The following is a 21,612-nucleotide window of genomic DNA, read 5'->3' as shown; positions in this document are numbered from 1 at the left end:
AATAATATTGCGTGTATATAAAGAGAATAAACGATTAGTCGCACGTGATATGAAAACATCATGGTTTGATACAAAGTTATACTTTTGCACAGTAATAAAAACATTTACTTATTAAACATATTTATATATACAAAATTTAATATTACAAAAATTATACAGATTTATATTTATAAACATTTTAAAAACACTTTAAAAAACAATTGTGTTTCATTATAAATTAATATTACTAAATCAAAGAGAAGAAAGCTTATAGGTAATTATTATATAATTAATTCATATAATTATAGTCAATTAATAATTAATAAAGTTTTAGAAAAACTTAAAAACATGATAGATGCAGTTTTATTTATTACTAATTAATTAAAAATATAAATTAAATTAATTAATTTATATAACAAATATAATAAATATTTGTATAAAAATTAAATTATAACAAATAAAACGATACATACATATTTTTAAAATTTTTCTAAAAGTTATTATGAATTATAAATAAAATATTTAAGTACGTGTTCTATTTATCTGATAAATTTAGGGATTTTAATATTAAAATTATTTTTGTCAGAAAAAGATATTTTATAATACATGTGATTTAAAGATAAAAAAAGAAAAACTGAAAATAACAAAACTTGAATACACTCATTACTTGATCAAGGGACAATGAATTTTTACTCTATTGGTATTACTTATTTTTATTTTATTGGCATATAATTTTTATGTGCACTATAGACGAAATGAGAGACTTAATCGTATATCAGGTCCTGATTATTCAATTATTGGCAACGCATTAATTACTCAAGGTTCACATGGTGAGTAAAATTTCAAATATACATATGTGCTTGAATTAGTTAATTCTAAAACATAAAGATGCCAACTTTATTATTTTTTCAATAGTTCTAATAGTTATAACAATTTTATTAATATATTTTTGTCATTTGCAATATATTTTTAATATATCTGAATAAAATTATCAATTTCTTATGTGCAATATATTAGGTGTACAAAAAAGTTCTGAGCTTTAGATTTCATACAACCGAAATAACAATTTAAATTTTATATATCTTCCCGCCCTTTTGCGGTTTTAAAGCGTTGACATTTGACCTTCTAAAATGCCATACGGTTTGGCGTTTGATGCACATAACCTCAAAAATCAGTAGTGTTCACGATGGCAATAACAAAAGAGCATATTCGATTTTCCATCCACTTCGCGTTTCATCTGAAAGAAAAATGCTGCTGAAGCCACTGCAATGATTTGTGCTGCATATGAAGAGAACGCTGTAAGTCATACTACATGTAAAAGATGGTATCAAAAATTTCGCCAAAGAGATTTCAGTCTTGAAGATGAACCGCGTGCTGGACGCCCTCAAAAGATTGAAACGGACGAATTGCAAGCACTACTGGATATAAACTCTGCGCAAACTGAAAAGGAGCTTGCAGAATAGCTTGGCATTACGCAGCAAACCATTTTCGTACGTTTACATACGATGGGAAAGATTCAGAAGAAAGGTAGATGGGTTCCGCATGAATTATCCGAAGACAAAAATCGTCGGCGTGACTGCACTCACTTTGCTTTCAAAGTTCAAAGGAAAAAAGATTTTCTGCACAAAATCATTACAGGCGATGAAAAGTGGATTCTTTATAATAACCTTAAACGTAGACAATGGGTCCTGATCAATCTTCGACATCGACGCTAAAACCCAATATCCACGCCAAGAAGGTTTTGCTCTGTATCTGGTGGGATTGGAAAGGTGTATTACGAATTGTTACAACCGGGTGAAACAATCACGGCAGACCGCTATCAACAACAATTGACCAATTTGAGCGATGCATTAAAAGAAAAGAGGCCATTTACTGGCCAAGGACGTCGTAAAGTAATCTTGCTTCATGACAATCGACCACATGTTGCTTCATGACACTTGACCACATGTTGCGAAAGCGACTCAGGACCATATCTTTGCGTTAGGCTGGAAACTTCACCCGCACGCGGCGTATAGCCCAGACATGGCGCCTTCCGATTACTACCTATTCCGGTCGCTGCAGCATCATTTGGCTGATACACATTTCGTGAGATTTGAAGAGATACGAAAATGCATTGATGACTTTATCGCTTCGAAGCTGGTGAGTTTCTATCGTTAAAGAATTCGCAAGCTACCCGAAAGATGGCAAAAGGTCATTGATGCAAACGGAGAATATTTCGCTGATTAATATTTTTTTGTTTGTTTTTGAATAAAGATTGAATTTTACAAAAAAAAGCTCAGAACTTTTTTGTACACCTCCTGAATAAATATCGTCCAAATCGTTAGATACCAAAAAAGATACCAAAAAAAGTTTTAAACAAAAATTTTACGGCTGCAAATGCACTTTACAATGATGTATTTGAATTTCATGTTACATTTTCGAATCCCTCCCCCTAATTTTCAAAAATTTTTAAATTTTTATAAGGACATAAGGAATTCAAGAGCATTTTATGCTGAATACAATGGTATATAATAAAGTCCATTTTCCGAAATCGCATTTTTGAGAAATAAGTGAGAAATACCTATACCATATATCCGCTCCCTACGTTTTCATCTCATCGCGTTGGCTGCGCGGGGCAACGTTAAAGGTGAATATGACGCAGTTCGTCAATATAGTATAAGTGTAACAATAATTATTAAAATAAGAGCTTTTAATACTTAATTTATACTTTTCAAATATTTTTTGTTATAATAATAATAATCATCAGAGCAAAATTGTATCAGACAGCTCATATAAATTAACAAGTGGAAAGAGAGACCAGTGAACAAGTAAAAACGAAGTGACGTGATAAAAACAAATTCGAATAAATAATATTTATTATAAAAATAACAATTAGCAGAGTTACCCTCAATATAAATTTGATATTATCCATTTTGGCTTTACGGAGCCTTCTTTAGCAATTTTTCTTAACAAAAGCGATAAAAAACATAGGAAGGGAGTTGTAAGTGCATAAAAACTGGTTCGGTGAAATTATAGAACACACATTTAGATTCAAACGCAAATAGATAAAAGATTATAAAAATGTGAAAAATATAATAATTATAAGAGTGAAATTAAGAGTTAATAGTCAGACGCATAAGTTTTTATGCATTTAAAATTTCCCTTCATTTTTTATCATTTTTGTTAAGAAAAATTGTTGAAAAAGGCCCCATCAAGTCGAAACATACAATCAAATTTATATTGAAGGTGATACTGTTAATTATTGTTTTTACAATAAATATTGTTTACTCGAATTTGTTTTTGTCACGTCATTTTATTTTCGCTCATTCATTGGTCTTTCTTTCCTTTTATTAATAATAATCCTAAGCCTAATCATAATCTTAATAATGATAACGGGTTTATTAAACAATATTCAAATATTTTTGATGATATATCAAAGAATGTATGTAGTACCGTGGAAAATTAAAAACAAGTTACAAATAAAGAAATGATTACTTTTATAAAATATTGTTCATTTAATTTTGATCGTACGGCAGCTATTGCAGTGCTTACGGTAGCTATTGCAATGTTATAAATATATCTTATTGATCAACATTTATATTTCATAATATCTTATTATCGCAACTCTACGCAAGAAATAGATTTGTGAAAATGTAGTTTTATTTGCATATATTGTGTACATAAGCATCGAGTGAAATTTTGATAAAAAAATTTCGAAATCTTTGTTTCACTCCTTCAATTCTTCTTGAATTTGTCTTACTACTTCTACAAAATTCAACTGCTTTTCTTTATATATTTTATCGAGATTATATATTTTATATATTTTATATATTTTATCGACGTTACATAACATTTTTTAACATTGTATGCGTAATTTTCTTCGTTGTCAGTGAGTTCTATTTTTTCTGCATCTGATCAAATGCGATTTGAAAATCCAATGATTCTTCCTCTTCCAGTTTATGTTAATTATTTAAATAATTATTTATTTAAATAGCTAATTTATATGAATTAATTTATAATGAATTTAATGTCTTGTAATAACTTGTAATCTTTGTAATAACTGATTATTTTATAAAAAGTTTATTGAACAAGAAGAATGAATAATCTTGTATAATATATAGATTATATTGTATTATTATATCTAAATCTAAAAATTTTTAAAAAATATTATCAAAATTAATAAATTGTTGTAAAAAATTCTTAAGTTAATTAAAATAAATAACTATAATTTCAACTTAAAGAATTTATAAAATAAAAAATGTTTGAAAATATAAACAACAATAAAAACTTCCATAACTTTTTTTTTAAGTACATATTCATTTATAAAGCTCGTATCTCTCATTTGTATCAATTGATAATACTTTAGAGAATGAAATTAATTATAAAACTGCGAACTCGTTGCGATTTGCATTCTTTTATACTAATGTTCATGCAAACAATGCTCATGTAAATAATATATGCAAATAAAGCTATGCCTTAGCAAATATATTTCTTGCGTAGCGTTGCGATAATAAAACATTACGACACGAAACATAAATGTTGATTAATAAAATATATTCATAACATTGCAATAGCTGCCGTAAGCATTGCGACAGCTGCCGTACGATCAAAATTAAATAAACCATATTTTATAAAATTAAATAAGTCATATTTTACAATCATTTTTTTATTTGTAACTTATTTCTAAATATCCAAAGTGCTCCGTACGTTTTCTAATACTTCATCAAAAATATTTGACTTCCGCTTAATCAAACCTGCTATCATTATTACTATTATTACTATTCTCATTATTATTATTATAAAAACGCTCTTATTTCAATAATTATTGTTGCACTAATACAGTGCAACGAATGCATCATATTCACCTTTAACGTTGTCCCGCGCATTCAACGTAGTATGAAATGAATACGTATGGAGCGCGTATAAAGATATTTCTCGCTCATTTCCCAAAAATGTGATTTCGAAAAATAACTTTATTATATACTTTATTATATACCGTTGTATTCAGCATAAAATGCTCTTGAATTCATGTCCTTATAAAAATTTAAAAATTTTTTTAAATTGGGGGAGGGATATGGGGACTTAAAAATATAACATTTTTAAAAAATTCTAAATACGTCGTTGTAAAGTACACTTGCAGCCATAAAACTTTTGTTTAAAATTTTTCTTGATATCTTTAACGATTTGGACGATATTTAGGAAAAAAGGGATCTTTCTCAGGAAAAAAAATCGATTTTTTTCAAGGAATGGTTTCACTCCCTTAATGTTCGAGAACGCAGATAAAAAAATATGTGTCTCTTATTTTTGTCCATATATTTTATATATATTTATATATATATATATTTTAACATACTCGAAGCTCATTAAAATCGGGAGGGGAGGGACAGTTCCGATACTTCGATACTTATAAGAAGTTTAAAAATTATACTTATTTCTGATAATATCAACGAAGAAATTCGGAGAATATCCACGAAAAATGTTATTTCTTTGAAAAGACAAATATTGTGATAAGTAAAGTATTTTCCTTAAGATTATATTTTTAAAACTTGTAAAATTAGTGGTATTTTTAAAAAATGTAGTTTCGTATTCTCAATATTGTAATAAACTTTGTATATATTGTTACGACCGAGCGGTGTTCCGTTACCCTCATATCGATTTTCCAACCTGAAGATCGTTCCTTGCCGACGCGATTGTCAAGCATTGTTGTTATAGAGAGAGTGTCAACGCGGCGCGCGAGTTGAGCCGTGTGAATTCATATTTAATTGTGAAAGCTCTTGTTATTGCTCTCGTGCTTTAGTTCATAATAAAGTTTGTGTTTCTTTCTTAAACTGTCTCTTCCTTCCCTGACGCGAGTGTAACGCGAGTGAACCCGCCATGAGCACGATATTTTTGAGGGCTCATCCGGGATAGACAAACATGGCGGAGCGTCAAGCGGGATTGACAGAGAAGGATTTAGTGACGGAAGTGAGACAGGAAGGAGCGTCGGGAAGACAGGTTGTCTCGGCTAGGAAGAGAGCGTGCACGCGTGCGGAGGAACCGGAAACGACTCCGAGCCTGGAGACGGTTCTCCATATGACTATGGAGGAGCTTCGTCTTCTTAGAGAGGAGCGTGCGGAGCGACGACGCGGAACGAAAGAGCAGGGAGAATCGATGCGGCAATCCGAGGAGCATGAACTCCATACCAGGCCAGTCAATCCAATTTTAAATCTCGGTTTAAAATTAAAGCCCGACATATATGACGGAAGTGTTCCTTTGCGAGAATTTTTATCTCAGTTTGAATTGATTGCTCGGGCAAATAGATGGGGAAAAAAGTGGTCGTATTGGCTTCCTGTTCAAGAGAGAAGTGCACAAAACTCAAAATTCAAGATTCAAGAAAGAAGCAAGACTCAAGAATAAGATTTGAAAAAAAAGAAAGAAGAAATCAAGAAAGAAAGAATGGGAAATCTCCGCAGCGACTCAGTACTTCCAGGAGGGTGTAAGATTAGGACCAGGAGTACGGTGCTCGTAATCTGTAGCAGCAGCTCAAGGTAGAGCAAGAAGCCATCTGGTACCCAGGGATCTTTATCAAGGAAGAGAAGGAGACTGCTTTCTGCAGAGCAATTCCTGAAGAGAATTGTCGGGACGACAATTTTGTGGAGGAGGGGGGCAGTGTTGTGGTCGAGCGGTGGTCCGTTCGCTTTTGACTCCCAAGTAATATTAAGAAGATCGTTCCTTGCCAACGCGCCGTTTGTTTATGTTTATCGATTGATTGATTAGAGAGATTCGACGGAGAGAATTTTGAGACGAGTTGGAGAGGAGACGCGAGTGAATTGCGAACGCGAGATTGTATCACGATCTGTGTGTATTTGTGCTTATTAAAGTTCGTTGTTTTGTAAACGGTCTCTATTTCCGCGTGATGTACGAGTGAGTTGTAGGAGTGACCACCGCGGAAGCGCGACAATATATATTAAAATATTAATAAACAAATTACAAATTTTTTGTATTAGCAATAATCTTATATATGTATTTTTTAAATTATTGGAAGTTAATCATTCATAATACTTTCTGAACAGTATTATGAACAGTATTATTACCCCATTATAAGATTATGGTTTTTCTTTATACCCATTGTAACTATCCGTCTTGATGATATAGAGGTAATATAATATTAAAAAATTTAAATTTGTGGATAATTTTATTATTAACAAATTGGTTAAGAAGAAATATCCAGTTTTTTTACATTTCGAAAAAATTTGTATTTATCAAAATTAATTTAAAAATACTAAAATACCAATAATAATTTAAATAACAATTGATTAATTGTCTCGATATCGCGATTAAGTCAAATGTTTATATGCTATAATTCGAATTTATCAATATCTTTTATAATTTTAGATAATATTAGGGACAATTGTGCATATCGAAAAGAGTTTTATATACGATGTTTTACATCCTTGATTAAAAACAGGTCTTGCCACCAGTGGAGGTAATATAATATAAAATATGTATACATCTTACTATTATGTATAGCTGTTATTATTGCACTTTTATTATGCATTCATAAACAAAATATAAACTGCAAGATTATTTGTAAGAAAATAAAATGAGTATAATACTTTATTATAAAAACTAAGTATACAAAAAATTAGTAAATATAGACAAATAAAAATGCAATTTACATTTTTGTCAGAATTATGTAAAAATAATTAACTTTTGGATGACGAAGTTTTATAAATACTTTATCTTGCAATAAAGTTTAATTTATTTTTTATTAACTAATTGACAAATTGACAAATTAATTTTCTTTTAAGCATCAAATGGCAATCGCGACGAAAAATATTAACTCCGATATTCCATTTCAATATATTACAACAATTTATTGATAGTTTGGTGAAGGAAGGCGAAGACATGGCAAACTCTTTAAAAAATAGAAAGCACAATTGTAAAAGATTTATTTTCATTTATTAGTGAACATACACTGAATGCATTATGCGGTATTATATTCTAATTATTATTACATAGTGTTTTTATCTAGGATAACATAAAGAGCAATGACAAAAAACATAAATTCTGTGTGAAATATAATCTCGATAAATTAAAGATTAATATTTAATTTTTGCAATATTATAATCTATTTATCTAATATTTATAAATAATTGACTATTGCACTATTGTGATATTATTTTAAAAATGTACTCGTACAGAAACTGCCATGGGTACGTTCCAGCAACAATATCGAAATGTAGTTCAACAGATGTCCGAAATCGTAACTTACAGGTAATTTTTAGCTATAAGAAACTGTAGTGTATCTAAACAATATTTCGATGAACAGATTAATGACGCACAATTAGTAAAATAGACATTTATAGTAAACTAAACATGACACTTAGCAATTTAAACTATCTAATCACCCAATCGTTTGTCTTTAAAACGAAGATAGTTAAATTTTTAACACGTCAATCTCCCAAGTAGGTAGACTATTATGGTAGACTATTGGTAAACTATTATGGTAAAATCAATTCACGTTTGGTAGACTATTATGATAAAATCAATTCATTAAACCTAAAAACATGATATTAGTAAAAATTTCTATATATTAGTACTCTTGCTTTTTAGAAATTATGTATACAAAATGCCCGAAATAACTGTATCACCTCTCATGAGCAATTAGAGTGCATTATATTACATTGAAAAGTACCATTTTACAATTTTCGTAATAATTGAAGAGTTATTAATTTATACAGATCCGCGAATAAAGGAGCATTTGCTCGAAAGAATAATCCAGTGCTGCACAACATTTATGGTTGCGCAGCAAAATGTTTGAATGTGACTTATGTTATGATATTAATATCAGAATATTTGTTTATAAATATTGTTTATGCACACCTTTAACACACACACACACACACACACACACACACACACACACACACATATTGCTTGATATGTATAAATGATGTGTATAAATATGTATAAATAAAAAAATGGCGACTATAAAAAAATATACACAGTAGTCTCACCTATGAATAAAACAATATCATCATGATCATGTGATTTCTTCTAAACCTTACAATATATATTTTTGCTCACAGAATTTTTTTACTATAATGCATATTTTTCAACATAATAGCTTTAAGTGCCCTATCTTGTATATAATATTAATTCTAAAATAATTACAATTTAGAATAGCGAGACCATGGCTATATAACGATTGGGTCTTTTCATTAACGCCAAAAGATAGACAACAAAAAAGAACTCTAAAGATATTGCACGGATTTACTCAGAAAATACGTAAAAACTTATGTTAGTAGTGTCTTAAGGCTTTCATTAAAATTAAAAGAAATGACTTAAAATTTTATTTTAGATAAAAAATAATAAATTAATAATAAATTAATAATAAATTCGGGGGCTCGAGCCATGCTTGATGCAATCTCTCCTGTCGTGCTCCAGGAGGATTATTTGTATATTTGCCAATGGCGTTGGAGGGTGTCGCCGCTGCAGTCCGACCTGCATCCATCGAGTGAGAGACCAACATCGCTCTGGAGTACCGGTCGTGGGGATTCGAAAGAATACATGTATATATGTATATTGTAATATATATATATATATATATATATATATATATATATATATATATATATGTATCATTGTATTGTTGACGTGTTATTCTAAACACGTTATTTGCGATAAATATCATCACATGCCTCGGTAGTCGAAAGGATAAGATGCCTGCCCGGTAAGCAGGAGATCCAGGTTCGATTCCTGGCTGAGGTGGTATTTTTTCGCAAAATAATTACGAGTTTTCACGACTGGTTCGTGGTCGGGCCCCGCCGTGACGCACACCCTCCCTTCTTATAACATAATAACATATGCATACTTCGAGAAATATGTTTTTTATGTATTTCTAATGTCATAAAGAAATGATATTTTTTTATTGTAGAAAGGAAACTTTATCATGAACAAACAAATACGGACGATACTTGAAAATTTCTGATAAAAACACATTAGTAGAAGAAGATAATTCAGAAACTATTACAAGTATGTTGCATAATTAAATAATATAACTTTTTAACTGGATTTATATTATAAATTTATTTTACAACGTTTAAAATCATCAGTCAAATAATTATAGATAAAAATTAAATAACAAGTTTGCTATGAATGAAATTAGTTTTGTATTAATATAACTTAACTTTCAAATCAACATTGTTTAGAAACGTATAATTATGTTAATATTAATGTTAATATTAAAGATACTTTTGTTACGAGATTGACATGTCTTATTCCTTAATTTAGTTAAAAAAAAGCGGTTGGCTATGGTGGATTTGTTAATAACAGCATCTCGAGAAAATTACTTAACCGATTCAAATATTCAAGAAGAAATTGACATCTTTTTATTTGCTGTATGTATTTAAACATTTTTTTTATTGTTTATTTAGACATATAAAGATGTATGTAATTGTGATTATAGGGACATGACACCCTGGCGATGACTATATGCTTTGTTTTATTACTATTGGCTGAGCATAAAGATGTTCAGGTAATTTTTATTTCATAAATATCATGATTGGAAGAAACAAAGTAATTTTATTAATTTAACTTATCGATATTTATTAAATTATAAATGTGACAACTCATATGTATATGTGCATATATTCACGTACGTGTATGTGTGTATTTAACATATGACAATTTTTTTTCAATATATACCAAATGCATTTTTAAATTATTTTTATATGTTGACCATTATTAACAAACATATTTATAATTTATAATTCATTGTAAAATATTATAATTATATTTTTAGAAAAAATTAATAACAATATAATTTTTCTTACAATTTTTATAAATACAATATCAACAAATAGATAATTTTAATGAGATAGGAGCACGTCAGAAATGAAGTTAATGCTGTGATGCATAAAAGTGGAGGGAAGCTTACTATACAGTCATTGCAAAATTTGTCATATTTAAAAAGATGCATAAAAGAAACGTTACGTCTCTTTTATGCATCTTTCTAAATATGACAAATTTTGCAATGACTGTATAGTAAGCTTCCCTCCACTTTTATGTATCCCGTCGTCTATTTTATGTCGCGAGTTATTTCTAAAGATACGTAAAATTACATATATGTCTTATTAAATTTTGATATATATTTGATATATATTTTTAAATATATATTTGCATTTTTAAGTACAAATAACATATCTACTTACGAATTAAAAGTTAATTTATAATACATTTTAGAGTCATATTTAGTATCAGCTGGAACAATTTTAGATATTATTATTTATGGAGTTCATAGAGATCATAATTATTGGTTAGATCCAGAAACCTTTCCAAATGGATTTTTATCTGAAAAAATTCGAAATCGACATCCGTATTAATATTTGCCATTTAGTGTTGGACCACATAATTGCATTGATAAATTATTTTTCTATATTTTTTTCCATATTCTTCTAAACAATTATGATAATATATATAATAAATTGTAGGACAACGATTTGCTTTGTTAAAATTGAAAGCTATGATAATTTCTTTGATACATAAATCCTATTTAAAGGACTAGGTTCACATGGTGAGTAAAATATTAAATATACATATGTGCTTGAATAAGTTAATTCTAAAACATGAAAATACTAATCTTATTAATCTTTAATCTTATTTTTTATCTTATTATTATTTATTATATTATTTTTTCAATACTTTTAACGGTTACAATGGTTAATCTTGTCATTATATTTTCATCATTTGCAATATATTTTTAATAGAACAGAATAAAATTATCAATTTCTTATCTGAAATAAATAGAAGGTATTTCATCTAAGAAGTTTAAAAATTATATTTATTTCTGATGATACGAGAATATCAACGAAAAATGTTATTTTTTTAAAAAGGATAAGTATTGTAATAAATAAAATATTTCCTTTCCCAAAAATTATATTTTTGAGACTTAAAATTATTAATATTTTTTGCAATTTCATATTTTTTATTATAATAAACTTTTTTATTATAATAAATTTAGTACATATATTAAACTACTAATAAACTAATTACAAATTTTTTGTATTTACAATAATCTTATATTCATAACAAGTACATTTTTTAGAAGAAAATTGGAAGGTAATGATAACATTGTATGAGAAATATTTTCCCATTCTGAAACTATGGTTTTTCTTCATACCCGTTGTAGGTATTTCTCATCCTAATGACATAGAGGTAATAAATCCTGATAACATAGAGGTAAAAAAAATTTTAATTATATATTATATAAAGAAATTCAAATTTGACAATAATTTCATTATTAACAAATTAGGGCGAAATTTCCCGCTTATTTATATTCATAAAAATTGTTTAAAATTAATTTAAAAGTCTTGATGTAAGTGTTAATTTAAACTACAATTGATTCATTTTGTGTATTGCAATTAAGTCAAATGTTTACATGTTATAATTCGAATTTGTCAATATCTTTTTTAATTTTAGATAATATTAGGGACCACGGTACATATCGAAAAGAGTTTTATTTATGACGTTTTACATCCTTGGTTAAAAATAGGTCTTGTTACCATTGTGTTACAGGTAACACAATGTAAAATATGTATACCTTTTACTATTATGTGTAATTTTTAATATTGCATTTTTATTATACATTTATAAATAAATAAAGTATAAACTTCAAGATTATTTAGAAAAAAAATAAAATATGCACAATATTTTATTATGAAAACTAAGTATCGAAAAAAATTAGTAAATATAGGAAAACGCAAATGCAATTTACATTTTACTATAATTTTACTTTTTGTAATTATATAAAAATAATTAAATTTTTGGGTGACGGGGTTTCATATAAATACTTCATCTTTCAATAAAGTTTAATTAATTTTTATTAACTAATTGACAAATTGATGTTTTCTTTTAGGCATCAAATGGTAATCGCGACGAAAAATATTAAAAAATATTAATTCCGACATTCCATTTCAATATATTACAACAATTTATTGATATTTTAATCAAGAAGGACGAAGACATGGCGAACTCTTTAAAAAATATAGAAGGCACAATTGTAAAAGATTTAATTTTATTTATCAGTGAACATACACTAGACGCATTATGCGGTATTGTATTCAAATTATGATTACATAATGTTTTTTTCTAGGATGATAACGAACAATAAAAGATAACATAAATTCTGTATGCCAATTATGATCACGATAAATTAAATTTAATACTTAATTTTCATAACATTATAACAATATGTTTATTATAGTTTAAAAATATTTGACTGATAAACATTTTCATGATATTATTTTAAAAAATGTACTTGTAGAAACCAGCAACGATATCGAAGTGCAGTTAAACAAATGTCCAACATTGTAACTTATAGGTAATTTATATTAGGTGTACAAAAAAGTTTTGAGCTTTTTTTTGTAAAATTCAATCTTTCAAAAACAAACAAAAAAATATTAATCAGCGAAATATTCCCCGTTTGCATCAACGACCTTTTGCCATCTTTCGGGTAGCTTGCGAATTCCTTGACGATAGAAGCTCACCGGCTTCGAAGCGATAAAGTCATCAATGCATTTTCGTATCTCTTCAAATCTCACGAATGTGTATCAAATGATGCTACAGCGATCGGAATAGGTAATAATCGGAAGGCGCCATGTCTGGGCTATACGCCACGTGCGGGAGAAGTTCCCAGCCTAACGCAAAGATATGGTCCTGAGTCATTTTCGCAACATGTAGTCGAGCATTGTCATGAAGCAAGATCACTTTACGACAGTAAAGTCCTTGGCCAGTAAATGGCCTCTTTTCTTCTAATGCATCGCTCAAATTGGTCAATTGTTGTTGGTAGCAGTTTGCCATGATTGTTTCACCCGTTGTAACAACTCGTAATACAACACACCTTTCCAATCCCACCAGATACAGAGCAAAACCTTCTTGGCGTGGATATTGGGCTTTGGCGTCGATGTCGAAGGTTGACCAGGGTCAACCCATGATTTTTTACGTTTAGGGTTATCATAAAGAATCCACTTTTCATCGCCTGTAATGATTTTGTGCAGAAAATCTTTTTTCCGGAACTTTGAAAGCAAAGTGAGTGCAGTGTCACGCCGACGATTTTTGTTGTCTTCGGACAATTCATGCGGAACCCATCTGCCTTCCTTCTGAACCTTTCCCATCGTATGTAAACGTACGGAAATGGTTTGCTGCGTAACGCCAAGCTGTTCTGCAAGCTCCTTTTCAGTTTGCGCAGAGTTTATATCCAGCAGTGCTTGCAATTCGTCCGTTTCAATCTTTTGAGGGCATCCAGCACGCGGTTCATCTTCAAGACTGAAATCTCCTTGGCGAAATTTTTGATACCATCTTTTACATGTAGTATGACTTACAGCGTTTTCTCCATATGCAGCACAAATCATTGTAGTGACTTCAGCAGCATTTTTCTTCAGATGAAACGCGAAGTGGAAAATCGAATATGCTCTTTTGTTATTGTCATCGTGAATACTACTGATTTTTGAGGTTATGTGCATCAAACCGAATGGCATTTTAGAAGGCCAAATGTCAACGCTTTAAAACCGCAAAAGGGCGGGAAGATATATAAAATTTAAATTGTTATTTCGGTTGTATGAAATCTAAAGCTCAGAACTTTTTTGTACACCTAATAGATATTAAAGATTATAATACATTTAAATAATATTTTGGTGTGCAAATTAATAGCGTTTAATTAAGTTGAAAATAAACAATTATGTTTAAATAAAGGTGGCAATTAACAATTTAAACATCAAATCATTCAATCACTCGTTTTTAAAACAAAGACTTTTTTTAAAACAAAGACTATTTAAAATTTTTAAATATCTTAAATGTTTGGTAGAATATTATAATAATAAAATTAATTCATTAAATCTAAAAACATGTTATTTTTAAAGTCTTCTGCACATTAATATTCTTGTCTTTTCTTTCTAATATATATTAGTGTACAGGTTGGACGATTTAAAAATTACAAACTATTATTCCAAAAAGTATACACTACAGCAAAAAATGCTTTCAGCTAAAATTGTAACGTTTCAAAGATGCCACATGATTATGATATTGTTTTGTTTGCTGATAAGGCTATTAACGATATTTTTATGGTCGTTATTATTTTTAATAGAATTATATATTTTTTGTTGTAAAAGATTTCTCTAGTTATGTTGGATATAAAAATATTACAAATATATTACAAAAGTATTACAAAAAGTGAATTAATTAAAAGATATTTTATACTTTATTCTGGAATATTCTGACATGTAATATAAAATATTCCTAAACTATTCATTTTCTGCTAAAAGTACTGTAATATATTTATGTACAGAATAATGAGATAAATTAATTGTAAAATATATACAGAGTTATTAAAAAATCATATAACTGATAATATGCATTTATACTTTTTTACAAACAACTGTATATTTTCTTTACTAATTCTTTACTAATTGATTCATCTTATTACTTTGTACATAAGATACATATAAGGTACATATTGCAATACAAATATTCATATTTCAAAGAATAGATAAGAGATATTTCAGATTACATATAATACGCCAAAATAAAAAATTCATAAACTATTGATTTTTTTATATTTGTACCTTAATATTTTTACAATTCAAAAAATCTAAAAATAACTAGAGGAATTATATTATACTAGAAAAAATATAATACCATTTAAAAAAATGGCGACTATGACAAGACATCGAAAGTGGCCCCATCTACGAATGAATCAATATCATAATCATAAAAACTTAACTTTTGCTCGAAACACTTTTTGCCAATGCATACTTTTTGGAATGATAATAATCCGTTAAATGCTTTAATGTGTATATAATTATATTAATTTTAAATTAATGACAATTTAGAATAATGAGATCATGGCTATATAACGATTGGATCGTCTCATTAATGCCAAAAGATAGGCAATAAAAAAGAGCTTTAAAGATATTGCACTGATTTATTCAAAAAGTATGTAAAAAATTATATAGTTATATAGTGTTTAGGCTTTCATTAAAATTACAAGAAATAACTTAAAAATCATTTTAAACAAAAATAATAACATAATTCGTAAACACCGAGAAATATGTTTTTCATGTATTTATAATGTCATAAAAAAAAATGATATTTTTTTTTAAATTATTGCAGAAAAGAAACTTTATCATGAACAAACCAATGGACGATACTTAAAAATTTCTGATAAAGATAAATTGATTGATTCGCAGAAAAAGATAATTCAGAAATTACTACAAGTATGTTGCATAATTAAATATTATGACTTTTTAACTGGATTTATATTAAAATTGTAAATTTATTTTACAATATTTAAGATTATAAGTCAAGTAATATATATTATATAATATATATTATATAAAAATTGTATAAAAATTAAATAACATATTTATTATGAATGAAATTAGGTTTGTATTAATAAAACTTAACTTTTAAATCAATGTTGTTTCGTAAGAAGAACGTAAAATTATGTTATGTTAATAATAAAGATACTCTTTTATTATGAAATTGATTGACATGTCTTACTCTTTAATTTAGTTAAAAAAAAGCGGTTGGCTATGATGGACTTATTAATAACAGCATCTCGAGAAGGTTATTTATCCGATTCGGATATTCAAGAGGAAATCGACACTTTTTTATTTGCCATATGTATTTAAAAATTTTTTATTGATTATATAGCATATAAATGATAGGGTCATGACACCACGGCGACTATGTGCTTTGTTTTATTACTATTGGCTGAGCATAAAGATATTCAGGTAATTTTTATTTCATATTACCTTATTTCATAAATATCATAACTAGAAGAAACTAATTAATTTTATTAATTTAACTTATCAAGATAGTTATGAAATTATAGATATGACAAGCCATTTTATATGTGCATATGCATATGTTTACGTACATGTATGTGTATATTTCACATATAACAATCTTTTTCTATTTATATATGTACCAAATGCATTCTATTTATATATGTACCAAATTGCTTTTATATTTTGACTAATTCATAAACATATTTATAGCTTATAATCCAGCATAACATTAATAATATTTCTAAAAAAAATAATTAATTTCTAAATCATAATTATATTTCTAAAAAAAAATAATAACAATGTTTCTATAAATACAATATCATTAAAATAATTAATTTTAATGATATAGGACCGTGCCAGAGAAGAAGTTAATGCTGTGATGCATGAAAGTGGCAAGCTTACTATGCAGTCGCTTCAAAATTTGTCGTATTTAGAAAGATGCATAAAAGAAACGTTACGTCTGTATCCCGTCGTCTATTTTATATCGATTTATTTTCAAAGACGTAAAATTACGTATGTGTCTTATTAAATTTTGATATATATTTTTAAAAATATATATTTGCATTTTAATGTATAAATAACATCTTATCTATTTAGAAATTAAAAGTTAATTTATAATACATTTTAGAATCATGTATAATATCAGCTAGGACAGTTTGTTGACTAGTATGACTATTTGACTATCTATGAAGTTCATAGAAATCGTAATTATTGATTAGATTCAGAAACATTTGATCCAGACAGATTTTTACCTGAAACATTCGAAATCGGCATCCGTATTCATATTTGCCATTTAGTGCTGGGCCACGTAACTATATTGATAAATTATTTTTCAATATTCTTTTTAATATTCTTCTAAACGAATTATGATAATATATATAACAAATTGTAGGACAACAATTTGCTTTGTTAAAATTGAAGGCTATGATAGCTCCTTTGATATACAAATTCTTGGAACCCGTGGAGTACGGGACATTTAAAGGACATTTAATTTAAGGCTGAAATGCTGATTCGTCCTTCTCATCCACTTCGTCTAAAATTTATTCCAATCATTAAAACATGTACAGATGTTGAAAGCGATATGAATTTTTAGAACATATAAACGACTTTCTATTCTATAAATCTAAAAAAATAGCTATATATTACAGATTCATATATATTATTGATTTATGAATTTATAGTTTACGTTTTAATTGTAAAATATTATCACAGGATTGAGAATTAACGCATTACTTGTAATGTTATTACAAGTATTATTTTTTTTTGGTAATAAAGTAATAACGGCGTTTCTTTTTCTTTTAATAATTATAATGGTAATATAGGAAAGTATATTTGATCACACACACACACACACACACACACACACGCGCGCGCGCGCGCGCGCGCGCGCGCATACGCACGTGCACATGTATATGTATTTTTATTTTTTATTCAATAAAAAAAATTTATCCTTTTTTAATTATAATTTATATAATTCCCTGAGTTGATTTACATTTATAGTGCATTGGGGAGCATTTTTTCATATTCCTTATACGTCTTGAGTACGAACGCACAGTAAAGCTGTTTCATAGTTATAATATAAAGAAATATAACAAGAAAGGTAATGAAAGTTTATGTGCATTATATATATCAAACATAACATCACAAATTATTGGTAAACTTTATTAGTAAAAGAGACTCTGTATCAGTAGGGGGATATTCTACTTTGTCATTTTTTTCTAAAAGAATTTTTATTGGAAAATGAATAAATATTTGTTAAAATTATTTTTTCTTTGTCTTTTATTTATTATTATTTGGAATTTATTATTATTTGGTCTTTTATTTATTATTATTTGGAAGTTAATTTGTTTTTTTTTAATAAACAATATAAATAATAATTAATTTACATTGAATTTGATCTCTGCATAGCGTGCAAAGTTCATTGACGATCATGATTTCGGATCTCCCTATGAATTGAAGTTAAAAACTGAGATGTCATTTTAATCAAAACACTTGCAATTATTATTAAAATTATTAGAATTTTATATATTGATATTGCAATTATTCATTTCGTCCAGTAAATAAATAAATAGTACTTGTTTTAGGACTCCATTTTTAATAGTATTTATTTTTAATAGTATCTATTTTTTTAGTAGCCCTATTTTAAATAATATTTTTTTTTGGAGCCCCGATTTCGAGAAAAAATAATAACTTAATATCAAAAGTTTTATATTAAGTTATCAAAATAATATTTAATAAGATTAAATAATATTTAATAAAATTTAGGCACGATAAAGGGATGTTTACTTCTTATGTTCGTAAAATTTGGAAAGAATTGGGCCAGTGATTTTCTCTTAATCATGGTCGCCAGTTCTAAAAAACGCATTTTAAAAAAATCGCATTTAAAGTTTTCATTTATATAGATGACGATGGAATTTTATAATTTACATTAATCATCCATTCCAAGATCATAAAGTGCCATAAACCTTTTTCTGTCTCAAATATAATCTCTCCTGCTGCTCTCTCTTCTCAAGTCATTGTTCTTGCTTTCTTTGTCATCATCAGTTCTTCGCAACTTTACAGCGAATGCGCTTGTGAAATCGATATCTTGCTCTATTGTGTACCGATTTTCTCTATTGTGTACTGCGTAAAGATCTTTTTTATCCGGATGAATGTAACGTTAATTCCCTTGCTCATTTGTAAATTAAATTTATTGTAAATTAAAAATCATTTATTCATGTTAGCATACACACAACATTTTCAACTTTTATACTCACCACTATACAAAAAAGAACTGCTTATTAACATAACAAAACTCTTAAAGCAAGAGTCCTGGGACATATCTTAGATAGAAGGGAAAGTTTTAAAAAGGAAGAAAAAGGCGAACACACAAGTAACGCGCTGAAAGAAGCAGCGATTTTCACTGTTGTAGTTTCGTTAATATACGGAATTTGTTTAAAATTATTTGTAGAGATATTTTACAGACTGTGAGAAATATATAAAAAAATATGTAAAAAAAAAATCGAATTTTTGAACCTGACAAATACCCTCTTAAATCTCACTCAATTATTTTTAATATAAATATTTTTTCTTCGATATCTATGTACATCTACATACGCTGATGAGCTTATCAATGCATTTCTGTCGTTATTCTTCCAACATATGTGTTATTGAAAATAATCGTATCAAGGTATGCATGTATAAAGGAAAGTTAACCGTTAATTGTAGAAAAAGATACTTACAGCAATTTCTATATTACCTTTCAAGAAATATCATATACGAAACCGTCAATCGGAAAATTCAGATTCAAAATGAATATATAAAGTTCTTAAATTATTATAAATTATCATATAGAGCATAACAAAATTCCGGAATGATTGGGCAGCCTCCACATGATATATTATATCTTAGGTAATGCTAATATCGACGACACTGTAACTTTCAAATCTTACAATTCGAAAATTACTAATGAAAAAATATTCTATTATAATGTTTTAGAAACATCTCGATTTCAATTATAAGAATATGTAATAGAAAATAGGAGATTCCATTTAAGATTTTTATGTTGACTTTAACCATACTTTTTAAGATCATCCAAAATTCAAATAAATATTATCATTTAGATTTTTTAAGCTCTAAAATTTTTATCTGAAACATAAAAATCGATGTAGTATATGTATACATATGCATATAATAATTACTTACTAAGAATTATTAATTGTTTCTTAATAGTAGAATTCACCTCACAGCAGATGGTGGATAGTAAAACAATGAGAAAAGTTCATACAAACATATATTCTATTCGATCTTGTAGAATATAATTATTTTTATGTTTCAGTAATGTGTAATTGCTTATTACAATTAACAAAATGTGTGAAATTAACAAGATTGGGAAATATCTAGGAGATATCGAATATTGTTTACAAACTGAAGGTAGCCGTTTCGAACAACTCGTATGGTAACTAATTACACGTTATTAAAACATAAAAATAACTATAACTCTGAAATAAGATCAAATATGACATATGTTTATATAAACTTTTTTCATTGTTTTAATGTCTCCTATCCACTGGTTAAACTGGATCTTTATATATTGAAAAACCGTATACAGTAGTTCTGTATACAGTATGTGACAAAAATTCCTAGCCAAATATTTCTTTTAGAAAATATTGGTTCTAATAACATATATGTATATAAATATAATATAGAATAATATAATATAGAATTAGTATGGATATAAGAAATTACTTTTATATATATAATAATATATAGACTAATACAATAGTATATATATATATATATAATAGTACATGTAATACATTAAAAAATTAATACATTAATAAATGTTTTTTAAACGTTTCCTGAAAAATGTAAAATGACATACATCCGATGAACATAAATTGATGTAAGAAACGTACTGAAACTTAAAAGTATTATGCAAGAAGTAGGATGTAAGAAAGGTATTAAATAAATGTATATGATCAGTAGATATATCTTGTAACGTGGCGTACTGGAATCGCCCGTCATAAGGAGCGTTTGCTCCGATTAAGAGAATTGATGGGTCCTGCATGTGATGAGTTCACCCGTTTGAGGGAAGAGAGCGCAGACAGGACTCGGAATAGCGCGAGCCGCTTATTTTTCTTGCGTGGATTTCTTTATTTTCCGTTTTTAATATTATTGTTTTCCGCTTTGTTTTCCGTTTACTATTATGGCGAGATTGACGACTACCGAGATGCTGATGTGAGACAAGATGCCTTTCGACGACCAGCTTCGACCAGACCAGAAGAGGATGCCGCTACATATAAAGAAAGTTATATAACTACAATATAACATTTGTTATATTATA

At 27.8% G+C, this 21,612-nt stretch overlaps 3 protein-coding genes across 10 annotated transcripts in view; 2 read left to right on the top strand and 1 right to left on the bottom strand.

The window, feature by feature from the left end:
• The window catches only part of Dh31-R (Diuretic hormone 31 Receptor), a 188,837-nt gene that overhangs the window by 65,258 nt on the left and 101,967 nt on the right, over positions 1 to 21,612 (bottom strand). The gene's annotated exons all lie outside the window — the stretch shown is intronic.
• LOC148936884 (cytochrome P450 4C1-like) lies at positions 806 to 13,103 on the top strand. 3 transcript variants are annotated; one of them, XM_089075417.1, is made up of 9 exons: positions 806 to 2,118; positions 8,142 to 8,214; positions 9,878 to 9,975; positions 10,234 to 10,340; positions 10,409 to 10,477; positions 11,433 to 11,515; positions 12,047 to 12,156; positions 12,421 to 12,516; positions 12,857 to 13,103. In XM_089075417.1, the coding sequence occupies exons 7-9, from the start codon at positions 12,064 to 12,066 to the stop codon at positions 12,887 to 12,889; spliced, it is 222 nt and encodes a 73-aa protein (XP_088931543.1). In that variant the 5' UTR covers positions 806 to 2,118; positions 8,142 to 8,214; positions 9,878 to 9,975; positions 10,234 to 10,340; positions 10,409 to 10,477; positions 11,433 to 11,515; positions 12,047 to 12,063; the 3' UTR covers positions 12,890 to 13,103. The 3 variants fall into 3 exon arrangements, 2 of the variants coding, with proteins under 2 accessions (XP_088931543.1, XP_088931542.1); XM_089075416.1 differs by lacking the exons at positions 806 to 2,118; positions 8,142 to 8,214; positions 11,433 to 11,515; ... (1 more) ...; positions 12,421 to 12,516; positions 12,857 to 13,103 and adding an exon at positions 10,824 to 11,083 and having other exon boundaries at positions 9,652 to 9,975; XR_016138892.1 differs by lacking the exons at positions 806 to 2,118; positions 10,234 to 10,340; positions 10,409 to 10,477; ... (2 more) ...; positions 12,421 to 12,516; positions 12,857 to 13,103 and having other exon boundaries at positions 4,137 to 8,214; positions 9,878 to 9,978.
• On the top strand, positions 15,491 to 18,569 carry LOC148936883 (cytochrome P450 4C1-like). Of its 2 annotated transcripts, XM_089075420.1 has the most exons (5): positions 15,491 to 15,930; positions 16,108 to 16,211; positions 16,510 to 16,730; positions 17,137 to 17,300; positions 17,416 to 18,569. In XM_089075420.1, the coding sequence occupies exons 3-5, from the start codon at positions 16,686 to 16,688 to the stop codon at positions 17,435 to 17,437; spliced, it is 231 nt and encodes a 76-aa protein (XP_088931546.1). In that variant the 5' UTR covers positions 15,491 to 15,930; positions 16,108 to 16,211; positions 16,510 to 16,685; the 3' UTR covers positions 17,438 to 18,569. The 2 variants fall into 2 exon arrangements, with proteins under 2 accessions (XP_088931546.1, XP_088931545.1); XM_089075419.1 differs by having other exon boundaries at positions 15,491 to 16,211.

This window comes from Pogonomyrmex barbatus, unplaced genomic scaffold, assembly GCF_055798465.1.
Source record: "Pogonomyrmex barbatus isolate J1 unplaced genomic scaffold, ASM5579846v1 scaffold19, whole genome shotgun sequence".
In the NCBI taxonomy this organism is placed as follows: domain Eukaryota; kingdom Metazoa; phylum Arthropoda; class Insecta; order Hymenoptera; family Formicidae; genus Pogonomyrmex; species Pogonomyrmex barbatus.
Note: the sequence above shows the minus strand (reverse complement) of the source record. Positions and strands in the feature narration are given on the sequence as shown.